Source organism: Diceros bicornis, chromosome 2 (genome assembly GCF_020826845.1).
Source record: "Diceros bicornis minor isolate mBicDic1 chromosome 2, mDicBic1.mat.cur, whole genome shotgun sequence".
Taxonomy (NCBI): domain Eukaryota; kingdom Metazoa; phylum Chordata; class Mammalia; order Perissodactyla; family Rhinocerotidae; genus Diceros; species Diceros bicornis.
In genome coordinates, this window is record NC_080741.1 from 63,279,740 (window position 1) to 63,297,090 (window position 17,351).

The following is a 17,351-nucleotide window of genomic DNA, read 5'->3' on the forward strand; positions in this document are numbered from 1 at the left end:
AAACTTGAGCTCAGTGGTTTTCAAAGTGTGGTACCAAACTAGAAGCATCATTGTCAGCTGGAAACTTGTCAGAAATTCACATTCTTAGGTCCCACCCCAGATCTGCTGGATCAGAAACTCTGGGGGTGGGGCCACCTGTTTTAAGGAGGCTTCCAGGTGATTCTGATGTGCGCTCAAGTTTAACTGCTGTCTTAGAACACTTCATGGATCAGGCACATGCTCTCGACTAGGTTTTTAGAATCTCCCGTTAGAGAAAGCGGCATGAAATCATGACTCAGTTTTCACTTTATACCAGCAAATACTGAATATGCTTGCATTGGTTTCCTAGGGCTGCTATAACAAATTACCACAAACCGCATGGCTTAAAATAACAGAAATTTTTTCTCTCGGTTATGGAGGCCAGATGTCCAAAATCAAGGTATTGGAAGAGCCATGCTCCCTCTAAAGGCTCTAAAGGAGAATCCTTCCTTGCCTCTTCCAGCTTTTGGTGGCTCCTGGTATCCTTGGGCTTGTGGCCACCTTATTCCAATCTCTGCCTCATCTTCACATGGCCTTCCCCTCTGTGTGTGTCTCTCTCTCCTTTCTCTTCTAAAAACACCAGGCGTTGGATTTAGGGCCTGCCCTAAATCTCGGATGATCTCATCTGGAGATCCTTAATTAGACATGCAAAGACCCTCTATTAAGGTCACATTCACAGGTACTGGGTGTTAAGACTTGGATATATCTTTTTGGGGGTCAAAATTCAGCCCACTACAATGTCCAACATAGTAGAAAATTCAACATCTTCATAAAACTCATCAGTTTTCTTTTCTTTTTTCTTTTTTTTTTTTTTTTTACAGGTAAGCAAACCTAAAATCCATAATCATTTGATCACTTTTTTCTCCTCCACAGGCAGCAAGCCAACAGAATCACATGTAACTGGGATGTCAGTTCCCCAGCCTCGTGTACAAATGTTATCACCTTATACTGATGCTCCCAAGCACAATGACTACTTGTCCCTGACTGCTAAAATGAGCCCATCTCCCCCCTTTACCTCAGATGTCCAAGAAGCATATTAATTAATCACACCCAAATCCCTGGTTGCTCACAGGTGATACTTGCCCCGTGAGGCTGAAGGAGGAGGCAATTATCACCTCAAACACTCATTGCCTTGGAAACCTGCCACCTGTGCCCCAAAGCAAGTGCTTGCTACCAGCTGACCTTGTATCCCAGGGGTCACTGCTGCTGGTGGCCCCAATGCCTTACTCTCTGACCACAGCAGTGGGGGAGATAGGTCTCCTCTCTATGATGTCACCCCAAGAGTGGCTACAGGCCCTCTCAACTGATGCACAAGCCCAAACCTGTCCCAAGTTCTACTGAGCCAGTTCCTTGTCTCTGTACGGTACAGGGCCATCTTGTGGCATAACCCAGGGGGCACCATTCACCTTCTGTTCCCTGAGGATGGTGCCCTTAAGGGCCATGCACGACCACATGGCCAGACAGCGCATTTACTCTTGGGACCTCTCCGTGCCTCAGAATCTTGGTTCAACTCACTTCCATCCTGACTGTGAGGTAAGTCCTCTCTTCCCCCCAAAGTAACTTGTGCCCAAGTCAATTGGCAATGGGCAATTCCATTCCCTTCAAGGGAAGCGCCATGCCAGCCTCACCCTCAGTGATGTGGTATAACCCCATGGCCCAGGAAGACAATTCCCAAAAGCTCTGACATTCTAACAGGTCCCAAACGAAACACGAATTCAACCTTATCTGTGCTATCCTTATTATCAGTATAATTATTAAAAGACATTCGTAGGCATTAGACATTACAGTGTTGGAAACAAAAATAGTTTTTAAGAATGGAAAGTAAACTTTCTCACGTACTTGCCAAGTGTCAATCAAAAGGTGCCATCTGGAAATGGTATAGATACGAACTGGCCCCCAGCACTGGCCAACTTTGAATCTCCCGGGGGCTCACAGATGGGATGCTGTATGGCTCAGTTCCAAAGGCTTGATCACTTGGTCCTCATCCTTTCCTAGACTGTCCTTGTTGGGAGAATGAGAGGAAACAATGTGGTGTTCCACTGGGAAAATAAATGGAGGCTTGTCCCGAGTGCAGCTCAACCAGCACGTCAAAAGAGACCTCCTCTTCTCCCTCAACATCTCCTATACTTTCTGTGGCAGGGCCGGATCCCAGGCTTGGGATGATGGGTGATGCATTTCACCTGAATACGAAGGCGCTCGATAGGCGTGAGGACAGGAAGGAGAAGTAACCAGAGTCAACCAAGCTGCCCTATTGCATTTCTTTCCTTGGCTCAGGCTATTTGGGCTTCATTCGTACCCACTCCCCTCTTAGCAAATGAGAACTTCTCTTTGCCTCTGATGTGTTGTATTTTTCTATCTAGGGAGTAGAGAAAGCAGCAAACATGCCCAAGGGCACACAGCTGGTAAGGGGCAGAGCCAAGATATAAAATGGGAGCAGCCGGAATCTGTGCATAGTTCCCTTTTAAGGGATCTCAAATCCCCAGAAGGCCACAGCTACTGAAAGAAGCATCGGAATACCAGTAAAATACTTTACCTTCTGGTAGGTTCCAGATTGTTCTTCCTGTTGCCCATCTTTAATGGCCTCATCGAACTGTCTCTTCTGACCAACTTTTCCAGCTTGTCTTCCCAATTCTTCCCTTTTGATGTTTACCGTTCTGGTCAAACTGGGGAGTTCGGGATCTCAGCTTCCCTTGCTTGAATTGATGTAACAGTCTCTTAATTTTCTTTCCACTCCAAAATTATCCTTCATACTTCTGACTAACTTTCTACGAAGCAAATGGAATCACTTCATGCCCCTAATTAAGAAACTTAGAGGCTCCTTACTGCCCAGAAAGTAAAGCTCAAACTCTTGTGCATGGCACCCAAGACCTTCCGCTGCCCACCTAGGATCCTAGCCACACTCAAGTCACAATATTCCCCAAATACTTCACACTGTTCATGTTGCTGAGCTCTGCCTTTGTGGTTTCCTCTGCCTTTCCACTCCATCATCACCTGCTGACTCCTACACATCCTTCAAAATCAAACTCAAATAGTTCCTTTGAGAAGCCTTTATGTCTATTCCTCATTAGACCTCTGAGCTTGAACTCCTCAAGGTCAGAAACAATATCCTTTTGAGGATGTCTGGTACCCAGGACAATGGCTGAACATATGACATTCTTAATGAGGTTTTGGGAAAGAATATTTACTATGGGTCAGGCCCTCTGCTAGGCCTTAGAAATATAAAATTTTAATAACTAACACTCTTAGGGTGCTCTTTGAAGCTGAATGGGGAATGTTTTCTCTCATATCACAGCACCCTTACTTTTTTGAAATTCACTCGCAAAATGTAAGATTTGCAATGCTGGTTGCTGATACACACATGTTCTTCTAGTCACATGTGTCTCATTTCAGCAACAAGCTTGTTTCTAAGAAATAGTAGATAAGTGGGTGTTTTTATAAAAAGTTCATATAACAAGCTCTTAAATGAAAAATATCTTTGGTGGGCTTATTACGATGTACCGAATCTGTCTGCTTTGGCAGATATATATAATTCCTGAAAAAAATAGATCCTTACACATGCACATACATGTGGGAGTGTTATTAACATTCTCCCAGTGTACAGTGGGCAAGCCCTGGTCAGATTCTTTATCACGCAGGTGTTATCTTTGGCTACTTAACTGCTGAACTACTATCCTGTGTGATGGAAGATGATGGCTGCAAGGGAGAGAAGGTCTATTTACAACCAATGTTTCTTTCTCACGGTGCAGTCTCAGAGAAGGAAGTGAGAGGAGAATAATCAAGTAACCAGCAGAAATAATAAAATAGACTCGTAAGCATGCACAAAATATGCATTTAATTTCATTTCATTGAACATGGCCCATGCCAAAATTAACTATATCTACTATGTAGAAGTTTGCTCATTTGTGCAATCATCTGAGAAGATTAAAGAATATACTTGGTCCAGTCTAGAGGTGAGCTTTTCTCCTGATGCTATCATCATTTTGACAAAAGACCCAGTCAGAGGATGCAGGGAGATAGGTCCTATCCAGATGTCAAACTTGAACCATTGGTGCTGGGAACTGGAGGAGGCTGTGCCCTCCCTCTCCCTTCTCCTTCCTCCTAGGTCCAGCTGACACATTCTTGCTGAAATCTGGGTTCACTGGGTTTTGCAGGGGAGCCACACTCTGTTCTTGGTGAAGGCAGCACAAAGGCTCCGTTGCTGGCACTCTGTCGACATTTTGGATGTGATTTCTTTCATTATTATGCCTGTTGTTTACCTGCATGGACAGAGAGAAGAACTCCTTGATATCCCTCGTGGGTCAATGGCGCATGTTCAAGGCCGGGGAGGGGACAGAAGCTGAGGCCCCTCTATGGGGCCCCTTGGCCCCTCCAATGTTCTTGTTTTTGATGTCCTAGTCCCTTCCAGGCTCCTTCTATAGCTTGTTCTTTGTGGGACACTTTACTGCCCACTCTAAAGGTTTTATTTCCACTGTCAGCACCCGAGGTTGAAATCTTGTCTGTGCCCTGGGTTATTGTGCCCAGCTCTTGGCCTCAGTCTTTAAAAAAAAAAATCATTCACAGGACTGTGTGGATGGCATTACTTTGCAGGACAAAGAGCTGAGAGGAGGAGGAGGAGGACTGCCCTGATGATGGCAGGAAGACTCCTTTGAAGAGAACACGTGTTTCTGGGTAACATGGATCTCATGGGTGAGGTCAGGTCTACTCAGAATACTGGTCGAGCAGTTGAAAGGCCGCAGGAGACACAAAGGCAGGATTGGATGCTGGAGCATTTCCCCCTATCCTAGGTCCTTGAGGGTGGTCAGCTCTGTAGTGACAGCTGTTTGGTGACTGTGTGTGTGGGGAGGGTGAGGGGCGGAAAGCACTGGAGGAGGGGGTAATTAGAAGCTGTGCATTTGTGTTGTTGCCCTTCCGAGCGCTGAGCACTGCTCAAATGCTACTCGGTGTGGTCTCCGTACTCGGAGGACCAGATGGAGGAAGCAGTTAAGCGCAGACTTCGGTTAGGACTGTTGGGAGCATTTCTCTGGAGATGCAGCGACTTTTTTGAAAACACTCAGTTCTGAGACCCTGGCTGGGGATGTTTAACACAGCACAGCCTAGCAAGCCACCTCCAAAACGACCGATAAGAAAAGACCGCAGGAAACTGACTGAGGAGTAGATCAAGAGAAGCTCATAGAAGGAAACAGCTTCTCTTAAGAATGAGGCTGGTCAAGGGAGGAAGGTAGGGGTCAACAGCTGAGTTCAAATAAGAAATAGGGAGGTAGGAATCTCCAAGGTGAAGCCAGAGAAGTGAATGGAGAAGCAAGGCAGACTGATTCGTGATCAAGGGCTCTAGGGATGTGGGGCATGCGGTGTTAACATCTTGGAGGGCACTTGGACCTTCTGCCATGCCTTCCTTTTTATACTATATAACTCAGACAACTAGATAATTGGAAATTTTCTCTTTTGAGGTCAAACTTTGGCTTAAAAAAAAAATGAGATAAGCAAAGCAGAGCTCCATGAGAACAGCAAATTTGTCTGACTTATTCATTGTTTTATCCCCAACCCTAGAATAATGCACATAGTAGGTGCTCAATAAGTATCTGAGGAATGAGTATGTTCTGCAATGAATTCAGCCACAGTCTCTGCTTTTGTATGGAGAGGGAAAGTCTTCCCCATTCTTTCAAGGGCAGCACTAGGGGTAGCAGAGGGCAGAGAGCTCCCTGCAACCTAGATAATATTTGCATGGTTCATTTTAATTATTTAATTAGTTCTTTTATTCCTGTTGTTCAACAAATGTTTATTGGAAACCTACTCTGACTGAGCTTAGCATATGTGAATGCAATGGTGAGCAAAATAGGTGTGCACCTGCTTGGAGCTCGACGTGTTGTAGAATGTAGTTCTCCAACGCCATCATCATGGTTGGAGGCTTTAACTGATTGAATAATGTAACCAACCAAAAGCAAGCAACCAATCAAACCAAGCAAGTCAACAAACAAAGAAACTACACCCAAAACAATGGCTCTTTTGGCCCTCAGAACTTCTCATGGCCACCAAATGACTCACACGACTAGATCATCTAGGCTAGAAAGAACCTTGAGAGGTCATTTTAGATCGGTCCCCATGTGTTAGTCACAATAGGCTGGGTTATGCTGTAGCTACAAATTAACCCTGAAATCTCTACGGTTTCATACAATAGAAGTGTATTTCTTATTTAAACAAAGCTTGATGTGGATGGCTTCTTCCACACAGTGACTCAGGGATCTGGTCTGCTTCCATCCAATGACTCAGCATCTCAACCTGTGCCATCCAGATCACTGTGGCTTGAGATGAGAGACTGTAGGCACATACCTAGGGGCTGTTGACTGCCTTAGCCTGGAGGTGACAGCTCCCTTCCCCTCAGTTCTTTGGCCAGCCCTAGTCATGTGACCTCACCCAACTGTAAGGGGGCTGGGAAGTGGGAGGGAACACATGATGTCCAGTCAGCATTAAAATTCTCAGCCACACTCATTCTTTACACAAAAGTTTCCCTGAACCATCATTCCGCAGAATTGAGAAACAACTTTGAAACAGCTGAGGATTTAGAGGATAGATTTTGCAAAGAAATGGGTCAATTTCTTTCCTGGGCTCTTTATCTGGGAATAATTTGGAAATAAAAGGACTATAGTTAGTTCCCCCTCTTTCTAGGTCAGAGGAATTCACTATTGGCTTTGGTGTATGTCCATAGTTCTTTGATATCTTTTATAGGCCAGGAAAACTTCATCTTACACTGCATATTTCCAGGTGGTAAGGTCTGTTTTTCCACCCTGGTGAAAAAAGAGATGAGAGAAAACTCTGGATTGTAGAACAAGTAAGTTGACTTGAATATCTCTACAAATTTTGTGGCAGTAGCCACAAAATTTTGTATGTATACCTTTGTCCATTGGGCTTCTGTTTACAATAAACATAGTTGATTCTATCTAAAACTTTAGAATAATATTTACTTTTGCTAGATTCACTTTTTGTTACTGGATAGAAAGCGTCAACTTCTTTCTTTGTGTTTCTTCTGCCATTGGGGCTTTTATTAAGTGTTATACCATCTCATTTATTTCTAATTCAGCTGCAGATTTCTATTACCTACTAAGTGTGCCCTGATTCTGTCTTGGCTTGCTCAGGCACATTTTCCAATAAACAACAGTAGCGTAATTAGCACTAGACCCATGAAAAAAGTATGTCGGAATATGATAATTTATTCCATTTGCTAATGTAAGTTTATTCCGGGGTAATGTTGGATTCCCAAGGGGAAGGGGAGGGAAATCCCAACTCACCAGGTCTCGGGATGACGCGGGCCCACAGACACAGAAGACCGAACTTGATGCAAACGCAAGAGGTTTATTGAGCGGAGCTCCGGGTCGACTCGTGTCCCTCGCAGGAGACAGAGGGGTCGACCCCGAGCCTTAGGGGGCAAGTTCTTTTATAGGATTTGGGAGCATAAAGCGGGAAAAGGTTGGCGCGGTTTTACATGATTGGTTAATTCAAAACATTCAGACAGTTACATTTTATGGCGCGAATTGCTACGGCGCGAAACAGCTATCAAGGTGCACACACATGTCCCCACCTGGGCCCCCTCCACCCCGACCCTCCCAAACTTATCCCTCTGTAGCACTCCCTTGTTCTCAATTTTCTCTGAACAGTTTAGGGTGAGTCTTCCGCGAACAGAGTCAGTTGGGATCGATAGACTCTATTCATAGAAGACTCGCCCCAACTGCCCCTTAAGGTGTTAACATATTAAATTTTTAACATAATTTACATCCTTCATTCCCCACTTCTTCTTTTGTCCCTAGTTCTAATCTTAGAACTTAGTTTTCGGTGTCTACTATTAGTGGCTCATTGCGTGGGAGAGCTTGGTAATGGCGTTGGAGCATCATAGCATGCACTGCATTGACTCTTTTTCTTATGAAAGCAGTAATTCTATTGAAAACACACGGTCCGAAAACCAAAAGTAGACAAAGAATCAGCAAGGGTCCTGCTAGGGAGGATAGTAAGGTCGTCATCCAGGGGGACTTAGTGAACCAGGATTCAAACCAGCTTTGTTGCGCCTCCCTGCTTTGCTGCCTCATGTCTAATCTTTTCTTTAATTTTTGCATTGAGTCTCGGACTACCCCTGTGTGATCTGCATAGAAACAGCAGTCTTCTTTAAGAGCTGCACAAAGCCCTCCCTCCCTTAAAAACAACAGATCTGATCCCCTTCTATTCTGGAGCACTACTTCAGACAGGGAGGTGAGGGACTCTTCTAGCTTAGAGATAGACTGCTCTAAAGTCCTGAGGTCTTCATCTATAGCATTGCTCAGGGCAGTTAATCCTCTCTCCCCTGCAACTAAAGCTGCAGTGCCGGTTCCTACGCCCGCGGCAACTCCCAGTCCCAGGAGCACAGCTAGGGTGAGGGATACTGGTTCTCTTTTCCTTAGTATAGATTTCTGATCAAACTCATCTTCGAAACTATTGGCAGTATGATAGTAAATTCTAGGCACTAACTGCACAAGCACGCAAAAATAGGGGTATGCCTTTAGTTTACCCTTGCGATGGGGGGAGTGGCATCCTCCGGCTTGTTTTGCCCCCCCCTCGTCGACCCATGAAATCCCAGTCGGGGGTTCCTATAGCCAGTTTACAAAGGTCAGGGTGTAAGTCCGGCCACCATGTCCAAGGGGAAGCAGTTTTTTGGATTGACCAGGTTATATCTCCTACCTGGGAGACGACTTGCCACGTGAGCAGTTGAGGAGCGTGGGGATTAGGATTGGACGACCTGCTTGCCGTTCCCATGACGCAAACGCAGCTTAAGAGGGTTATCAGTCTTTTCCACCTTCCAGAGATCTGCTGCATTCTGGGGTGCCTTCTTTACGTGTGTAGCGTGAACCCAGGAAGTTATACCGTCCACCTTGACTGCTGTGGGTGTAGTGAGGAGCACCACGTAGGGCCCCTTCCAACGTGGTTCTAGCGACCCCGTCCGATGTCGTCTCACAAGGACAGAGTCCCCAACCTGGAACTGGTGCGGTATGAGCAGATCACCAGGCTGGTAAGCCTCTTTTAGCTGGTTCCAGATGTCGCGCCTGACAGCCTCGAGTGCTTTCAAGCGGGCTGACAAAGGTATAGAAGGTACAATGTCAGGGTCATGTATCCCTATTTGTGCCAAAGGGGGAGGGGTTCCATAGAGGATCTCAAAGGGTGTAAGTTTTAAGGGTCCCTGTGGGGTGTTCCGGACGCGGAACAGGGCAAAGGGCAGGAGGGCTGTCCAGTCACTACCGCCGGTCTCCATAGACAATTTAGTTAGGGTCTCTTTAATTGTTCTATTCATCCTCTCTACCTGGCCTGAACTCTGGGGTCTATAAGCACAATGTAATTTCCAATTGACCCCCAGTTGACTGGCCAGTCCCTGACTTACCTGGGCAACGAATGCAGGACCGTTGTCAGATCCAATTACCTTTGGGATCCCGAATCTCGGGAGGATTTCTTCCAATATCTTCTTGGCTACTACAGAGGCAGTCTCTTTTCGGGTGGGGAAAGCCTCTACCCATCCCGAGAAGGTATCTACAAATACTAGAAGATATTTATTTCCATACCGGGCCGGTTTGATTTCAGTAAAGTCTATCTCCCAAAAGGTTTCAGGCCTATCTCCCCGGAGTCTATGTCCAGTGCGGTATTTGGTAACTGCAGCATTTGTGAGAGCGCAAGCTCTACAATCCTTATAAATTTCCTCAGCTGCCTTTCTCAAATCTGGTACCTGGTACGGGGAGGCCTCAATAATTTTAATTAGTTTCTGAGGGCTCAAGTGGGTTAGCCGGTGTAGATGTGATAGATATTCTCGCCCTTCTACAACAGAAAGGACCTTTTCTTCTTTAGTCAATTCCTCCCTAGAGGCGGTTTTGTTGGTTTTAGTTCCCTGGAGGGTCAGAACCATGGGTCCTAGTGCCGCCCGCTTGGCTTCTAGATCCGCCAAGCGGTTCCCTCGAGCTATGGGGTCGGTGCCTTTCTGATGTCCCGGGCAATGGATGATTGCCACCTTTTTGGGCAAGTGTATAGCCTCTAGGAGGCCCAAAATCTCCTCTTTATTTTTGATATCTTTTCCGGCTGAGGTAAGCAGCCCCCTTTGTTTATAAATAGCCCCATGGACATGGGCAGTAGCAAATGCATACCTGCTGTCTGTATATATATTTACAGTCTTGTTTTCAGCTAGCCTTAACGCCTGTGTCAGGGCGATAAGCTCAGCCTTCTGTGCGGAAGTCCCTTCCGGCAAGCTGCTCGCCCACAGAGTCTTTTTCCCGTCTACCACAGCAGCCCCAGCCATTCTCTTACCTTCTGCCAAAAAGCTGCTGCCATCGGTATACCAATTAGGGGCTCCAGCCCACGGCTCATCCGGCAGATCGGGTCGGATCCCCGTTTCCGATGCCAAGATGTCGCCGCATTGGTGAACCGGCACTCTGTCGTCGGCTTCGGGCAGCAGCGTGGCTGGGTTTAGGATAGCCGGTGGGGCGAAGGTAATTCTTTCAGTTAGGAGCAGGCTTTGGTAGTGAGTCATCCGGGCGTTAGTCATCCATCAGTCTGGCGGTTGTCTGATAATGCTCGCTAAAGCATGGGGGGCTACTATGGTTATCTGTTGGCCCAGGGTCAACTTGTCTGCATCCCTTACCAGCTGGGCAGTGGCGGCAATTGCCCTCAAGCAGGAGGGCCACCCTCTGGCTACCGGATCCAATTTCTTTGATAGGTATGCGACTGGGCGCTTCCAGGGCCCAAGGGCTTGAGTCAGGACTCCCCTGGCTATTCCCTTTCTTTCATCTACATACAAGGTGAAGGGTTTAGTCAAATCAGGTAGGGCTAACGCGGGTGCCTCTAATAGTGCCCGCTTTAGAGTCTCGAAAGCCCTCTGGTGCTCTAGAGTCCAGACAAAGTTCCCATTCTCCTTAGTTAACGGGTACAGCGGGGCAGCCAGGGTAGCAAACCCAGGGATCCATAATCGGCAGAAGCCTGCTGTCCCCAGGAACTCCCTTACCTGGCGAGCGGAGGTTGGGGCCGGAATCTGAGTCACAGTCTTTTTCCGTGCGTCAGTTAGCCACCTTTGGCCGCCCTTTAATGTGTAGCCTAAGTAGACTACTTTTTTCTGACACAACTGTGCCTTCCTTTTTGACGCCCGGTACCCCAACTCACCCAGCTCAGCCAGGAGGCGCTTGGTCCCTTCTTCACAATCTTCCGGAGTTTCTGCTGCTAATAGAAGGTCATCCACGTACTGTAAAAGAGTCACTTGAGGGTTTTTAATCCTAAAATCAGCCAAGTCCCTGTGGAGGGCTTCATCAAACAGGGTAGGGGAGTTCTTAAACCCCTGGGGCAGTCTTGTCCAAGTCAATTGCCCAACAATTCCCACCTCAGGGTCGCGCCACTCGAAAGCAAAAAGCAATTGGCTTTTCGGGTGAAACCGCAGGCAGAAGAATGCATCTTTCAGGTCCAAGACAGTGTACCATTTCCGTGATGGGGGGAGGGAGCTGAGTAGGTTATATGGGTTTGGCACAGTAGGGTGTAAGTCCTGCACTCTCTTGTTCACTTCCCTCAAATCCTGGACTGGCCTATAATCAGCAGTTCCAGGCTTTTTTTACAGGCAGGAGAGGGGTGTTCCAAGGAGACCGGCAAGGAACCAGGCATTCCCTTGCCCAGTGTCCTCTCTCCTTACAATAGGCACATTGGTCCTTGTCTTAGGGCTGTCGTCTGCGCGAGCCTGGTCGTGGGGCGTTGCCCAGGTTCCCTGACTGTCTGTGATCTGGCCCTGTCGCTTTTATTACTGCGGCCAGTATTTTAGTTAGTTTTTTTTCTCGTCTCCTGTCTCTTCTGTCTTCCCTCTCCTCAGCCTCCCTTCTCTCTCTCTCTCGCTTTTCCTCTTCACTCTCCCTTTTATGATACACCTTTTCAGCCTCCTTTATTACGTCCCGCAGGTCGTAGTCTTGCAGCCCCTCTAGCCTTTGTAATCTCCTCTTTATATCTGGGGCTGACTGTCCAATAAAGGCCATAATGACAGAGGCCTTCTGCCCTTCCGAGGACGGATCAAAGGGCGTGTACCTGCGGTAAGCCTCCATCAATCGTTCTAGAAAAACGGAGGGGGGTTCGGTGGGTCCTTGCTGAATCTCTCTTACCTTAGCCAAATTGGTGGGCCGCCTTGCGGCTCCCCGGAGACCCGCCACTAGAGCCCGGCGATAAACGGACAGCGCCTCCCTACCTTCAGCCGTGTTATAGTCCCAGTTGGGTCGGTTGTGCGGAAACCCTTCTTCCGCCTCAGCTATCGTTGCCGGCTGCCCGTTGGTGCCTCGGATATTCTTTCTTGCTTCCTGTGTGATTCTTTCTCTCTCCTCCGTGGTGAAGAGTGCCTGTAAGAGCTGTTGACAGTCATCCCAAGTGGGCTGATGGGAAAACATTAGGGACTCTATCAGGGCGGTTAATCCGGCGGGGTTTTCTGAAAAGGGGGAATGGTTATTTTTCCAGTTATACAGGTCTGAGGAAGAGAAAGGCCAGTACTGGAGGGGTGACAGCTGGTTGGGCCCCGCAGGAGCTCCATACTCTCTTAGCGGGAGCGCCACCGTGGTATCAGGCCCGTCCGGAGTGGCTCCGCGGCGGCTTCGGGTTCCAGCGGAGGGACCCGAGCCAGTCGCCCTCCGTCCTGATTGCGATCCTGGAGCGGGGGAGGGGTAAGGGGGAGGCGAGAAAGGGGGCCATTCGGGAGGAGGGTCAATCTCAGGGTAGACCCCGGGGTGGGGCCGAAGGGGTCTCCGACTCCGCTGTTCGAGTTGATTTCGATTTTTGCCGTGTCTCCGCATCCTGCAGTGCCAGGACTCGGGGGCTTAGTTTTTCTGCTTTTACCCATGGCTTAACCCACGGGAGTGGGTTCTGCACCAGATCCTGCCACACTGTAATATATGGTCGTTGGTCAGGATGGGACCCCGGTCTCTCCTGGAAAACAATAGCCCTCACCGCGAGGATAACAGTTAGATTAAACGTCCCCTCAGGGGGCCAACCCACATGGAGGGAGGGCCACTCAGAGGTGCAAAAAGTCTGCCAACGCCCTTTTTTTATTTCTACCGCCAATTCGTGCGCTCTCGCTCTCACTTCAGTCCAGTGGTCTAAGGTCAAAGAGAGGGGGGTCGTCATAGTCTGTCCCATCCCGTCAAATGAGGTCCACGTAACGAACAAAAACAGAACAATGAACATCAAAAACACAGCAAGACAAAAACAACTTTGCCCGGTTGGTGTCTGTACAAGCCAACCGAAGGCGGTTTCAGACGGGAGGGGTTTTCGTGTCCTCCCTGGGAAAAAGAGTGCCGTTTCTTTTTCTACCTGAAAGGGGGTAGTCAGGCTTTCCTGACTCCCCTTGTCCCTTGGGGCGTCCCCCAGGGTTGCAGCCTGCAGTTCCCAGCACGTCTGCCACTGCAGCCGCTCGGTCCTCACGGGCCGAAGCGGCGGCTGCCCGATACTGAAACCAAAACAATAAAACAATACTTTGCGGCGCCGCACACACTCACACACTCAGTCACTCAGGCCTACCTCCAAGGGGTCTTCGGAGTCTGGGGTTACCGCGTGGATCCCGGACGAGCCCCCAAATGTTGGATTCCCAAGGGGAAGGGGAGGGAAATCCCAACTCACCAGGTCTCGGGATGACGCGGGCCCACAGACACAGAAGACCGAACTTGATGCAAACGCAAGAGGTTTATTGAGCGGAGCTCCGGGTCGACTCGTGTCCCTCGCAGGAGACAGAGGGGTCGACCCCGAGCCTTAGGGGGCAAGTTCTTTTATAGGATTTGGGAGCATAAAGCGGGAAAAGGTTGGCGCGGTTTTACATGATTGGTTAATTCAAAACATTCAGACAGTTACATTTTATGGCGCGAATTGCTACGGCGCGAAACAGCTATCAAGGTGCACACACATGTCCCCACCTGGGCCCCCTCCACCCCGACCCTCCCAAACTTATCCCTCTGTAGCACTCCCTTGTTCTCAATTTTCTCTGAACAGTTTAGGGTGAGTCTTCCGCGAACAGAGTCAGTTGGGATCGATAGACTCTATTCATAGAAGACTCGCCCCAACTGCCCCTTAAGGTGTTAACATATTAAATTTTTAACATAATTTACATCCTTCAGTAACATTTTCCAGATCAATATGGATTTGATTATTCTTAAACCTTCACTTCCTAGAGGTGGTTCTTTCATTACATCATAAATCGTCTGATTACAATTCAGTGGCACGAACTGTTGACTTCGGTTTTTGTATTTATAGTTGATGGTACTTGAAATGTTGCTAGCTTCATTATGGAGTCCAAGGGCACTATTACTCCTTGAAATTGGAAAACACTATGCTTAGCTGGAGTTTTAAAATACCAATCTGGGGGAAATTCAGTAATGCAAACCTGGTCACAGCCACAGCCACTAATAGGGAACTTTGAGTGAAATTTTGCCTTGCAGCCACTCATCGTGCAGAGGAAAAAAGTCTTCACCTTAGAAGGAAGGCCGGACCATGGTAGGGGACCTGAATTCTCAAAGGTGTAAAAGTCTAAGCCTGTGCTCTCCCTTCACCCTTTTAACTTACTGAACTAGTATTTTTAGCAATCTTCCTTTTGACATTCCTTCAAACTATTTTTTGAGCCTTTACCACGTGTTAGACCCCAGAGGAACAGTGCTGAAAAGACAGCCAGGATCCCAGCCCTCGTGGAGTACAGGTTGTAATGGGGGCAAGAGTAAACTCACAATTACAAGGGGATACACAGAGTCCCATGGGAGCCCAAGGCAGAGGTACCTATTTCCCACTTGCTGGGAGCCGACTTTTCATCCTGGAGGAAGCATGCTAAGTTGAGAACTGAAGAATGAGAAGTAGTCAGGTGAAGAACAGGTGGAACAGAATAGAGAGGAGTGTGAGTGTTTACACTGGAGAGAACAGCAAGCACAAAGCTTTACATGCAAGGGACAGACTATGATGATTAACAGAAAGATCAATTTGGTTGGACTTTCATGCCATTTATTTGTCATATGCACAGCATGCAGTGCTTTCCAGCAGCTGTGGCTTGTGTATTCATGTCCGGACATCTCTCTGTGACAAAATTAGCTGAAGACAGAGAGAAGGTGCCAGACCTGAGACCTTGTCTACTACAAAGGTTTCCTAGGTTATGGGCCTTGACCATGGGAACAGATACGATGACTTTCCCATTCTCTTACCTGACATGAAGCCACCAGCTGGATGAAATTCACACAGGCTACAAAGTCAGAGGAAAACACCTCTATGGTCGCTGCAGCTTGGCAGAAAAAAATTCATCCAGTGTCAGAAATAGCACAGTACAGAGGGAGTCTGGGTACTGGGTGAAGCAGAGGTAAAAACTAAACACCACAGAGTGGCTAAATTGATTCACAAAATAAAGAGAAGGTAAGGGAGAATGGAAAGTGGGACAGAAAAGGTCTGTGCATGGGGTGTGTTTGGAGGTGGAAGCTGAGAGTATGAAAGAGATAGAATTTGGGATGAAAGCTGGCATCCGTGTGCAGGATAGTGGGAGGGGCAGCAATGGAGAGAGAATTTTAAGATGTTTGCTATGCATTAAGAATTTACCTCCTTTGGCGTTTCCTTGAGAGACAGTACAGATTTGAAATATTGAGTATGGATTTATAATATTTTCTGGTTCCTGAATTGTATTTCTTTGAATGCAATACTTGGCTGAGATTGGGCCAACTGGAGTCATAGGGTTTGGGGGGCTGTAGAAACTCTCCCTTGAGAAGGAAGCTCCATTTCAATAAGCAGAGTGCAAACGACTGTTTAGAAATACACCCAATAGATAATAATCCTGGTTCTTCCCCTTGGGGTGTTGCTAGGATAGTTCTTATGGGAGATACATTTTGGGGTGTCTGCCCAGCCTATGACTTTCTCTATTTGAAAACTGTTTCCTCACCTGCAAGAAGTACCACCTGCTAGCATGCTGGCACTAGGAATCACCCCCTGTCCTCCAACAGCTGATTGGACCAGGAATGAGTACCTGATCCATGTTGGGCCAATCAGAGTTTCTTTCCTGAGAATAAGGGATTAAATTTGGGAGACGGCAATTCAGGAGCTCCGGAGAGCTACATAGGTCCATGAGCTCTCCAAAGCTGCAAAAACAGAACAAAGGGAGAAGATTAAGCAGAAAACTGAAGGGAAGCAGAGATTAACAAATTGGGATAGATACTTCTGTGCTCTTGGTGGCTTTCCTCTTCCTAGTTCCAGGCCCTCATGAAGGGGCTGCCCTTAGGTTCTCACAAGATACCTAGTATCCTTCAAATAAATTCTCTCTTTTTGGTCCTTTTAGCTCAAGTTGTTTTGAAGTAAGTTTTTCGACTACATAAAATCCAAAGATTGGCCCTAGACAGTTGCACTTTATGGCCCAAATTCCTAAAGTTACTGGGTTTGCTTTCTGGTACTCTTGGTCTCATCTGTTTGCTAACTTGTATGTGAATGGTACAAAGCTACGCATCAACTCTGACATCTGCTTTATCTCTAGAATCAACCAACCTAGCAGGGAAGCAAGTATCTGCTAGTATTTTGCTAAGAAAGCTTTTAAATCATCTCCTCTCCTGCTGGGTACGATTGTGTTGTTTAATGGTTTAACCATTTCCCCCTAAAATTCAGCCTGTATTTGTCCTTGAATATTTATCTATTGCATCTTCTGATAAGCTTTCCTTCTTGAGTTCTTATCCTGACATCTCTTTCATACAAAATTAGCTGTATTTACAAGTTATGCCTGCATGGGTTTTCCAAAGGGCCTCATGTTTCTCATTCTGGGCCAAAAGCAAACCAGTGTCTACTTTACACATACGGTGGGGGGACATTTGAGAAGCAGCCCTGTCCAGACTGGAGCTCTAGAATACAAGATGGACTGCATTTTGCACCGAAGGACTCACAGAAGATGAAGGATTTCCCACGGTGAGAAAGGCTCGGAGCAATTTTTCCCAAGCATGGTCTCAGATCTTTCAATGCTTATGAAAAATGCAATTTTCCTGGTTCCGCTGAATCAGACTTTCTAGGGATGAGGCCAGGGACTCTGGATTTTAAATAATCTACCTAGGTAATTTTGATGTGTGAAAGCCATTGGCTATGAGCCAAGTGTAGCAATTCTCAAATTGAAACAAAATTGTTAGACTGTATTTCACAAAAAGCTCACCCTCTTCTTCAACACAGTAACGATATATATCTCGCAGAAAAATTCAAGTCAGCTAAACTACATTTCTCTTTTTGAAGACTTTTATTCCTGGGAAAAAGTGGATATACCTTAGATCCTCCAAAACTGGATTATAAACCCTAGGCTCAGATCTCTCCTTTCTGACCAACGGGTTTGTTAT

At 47.0% G+C, this 17,351-nt stretch overlaps 1 protein-coding gene across 1 annotated transcript; it reads right to left on the reverse strand.

Annotated features, from left to right (window-relative positions):
* Positions 1-11,262: 11,262 nt before the first annotated feature.
* On the reverse strand, positions 11,263-12,455 carry LOC131421133 (uncharacterized; the record flags this gene model as incomplete). The annotated part of the gene is made up of 2 exons (XM_058567800.1): positions 11,263-11,282; positions 11,726-12,455. Coding segments are annotated over 2 exons (750 nt in total), but the record flags the coding sequence as incomplete, so codon positions are not given.
* Positions 12,456-17,351: the final 4,896 nt, after the last annotated feature.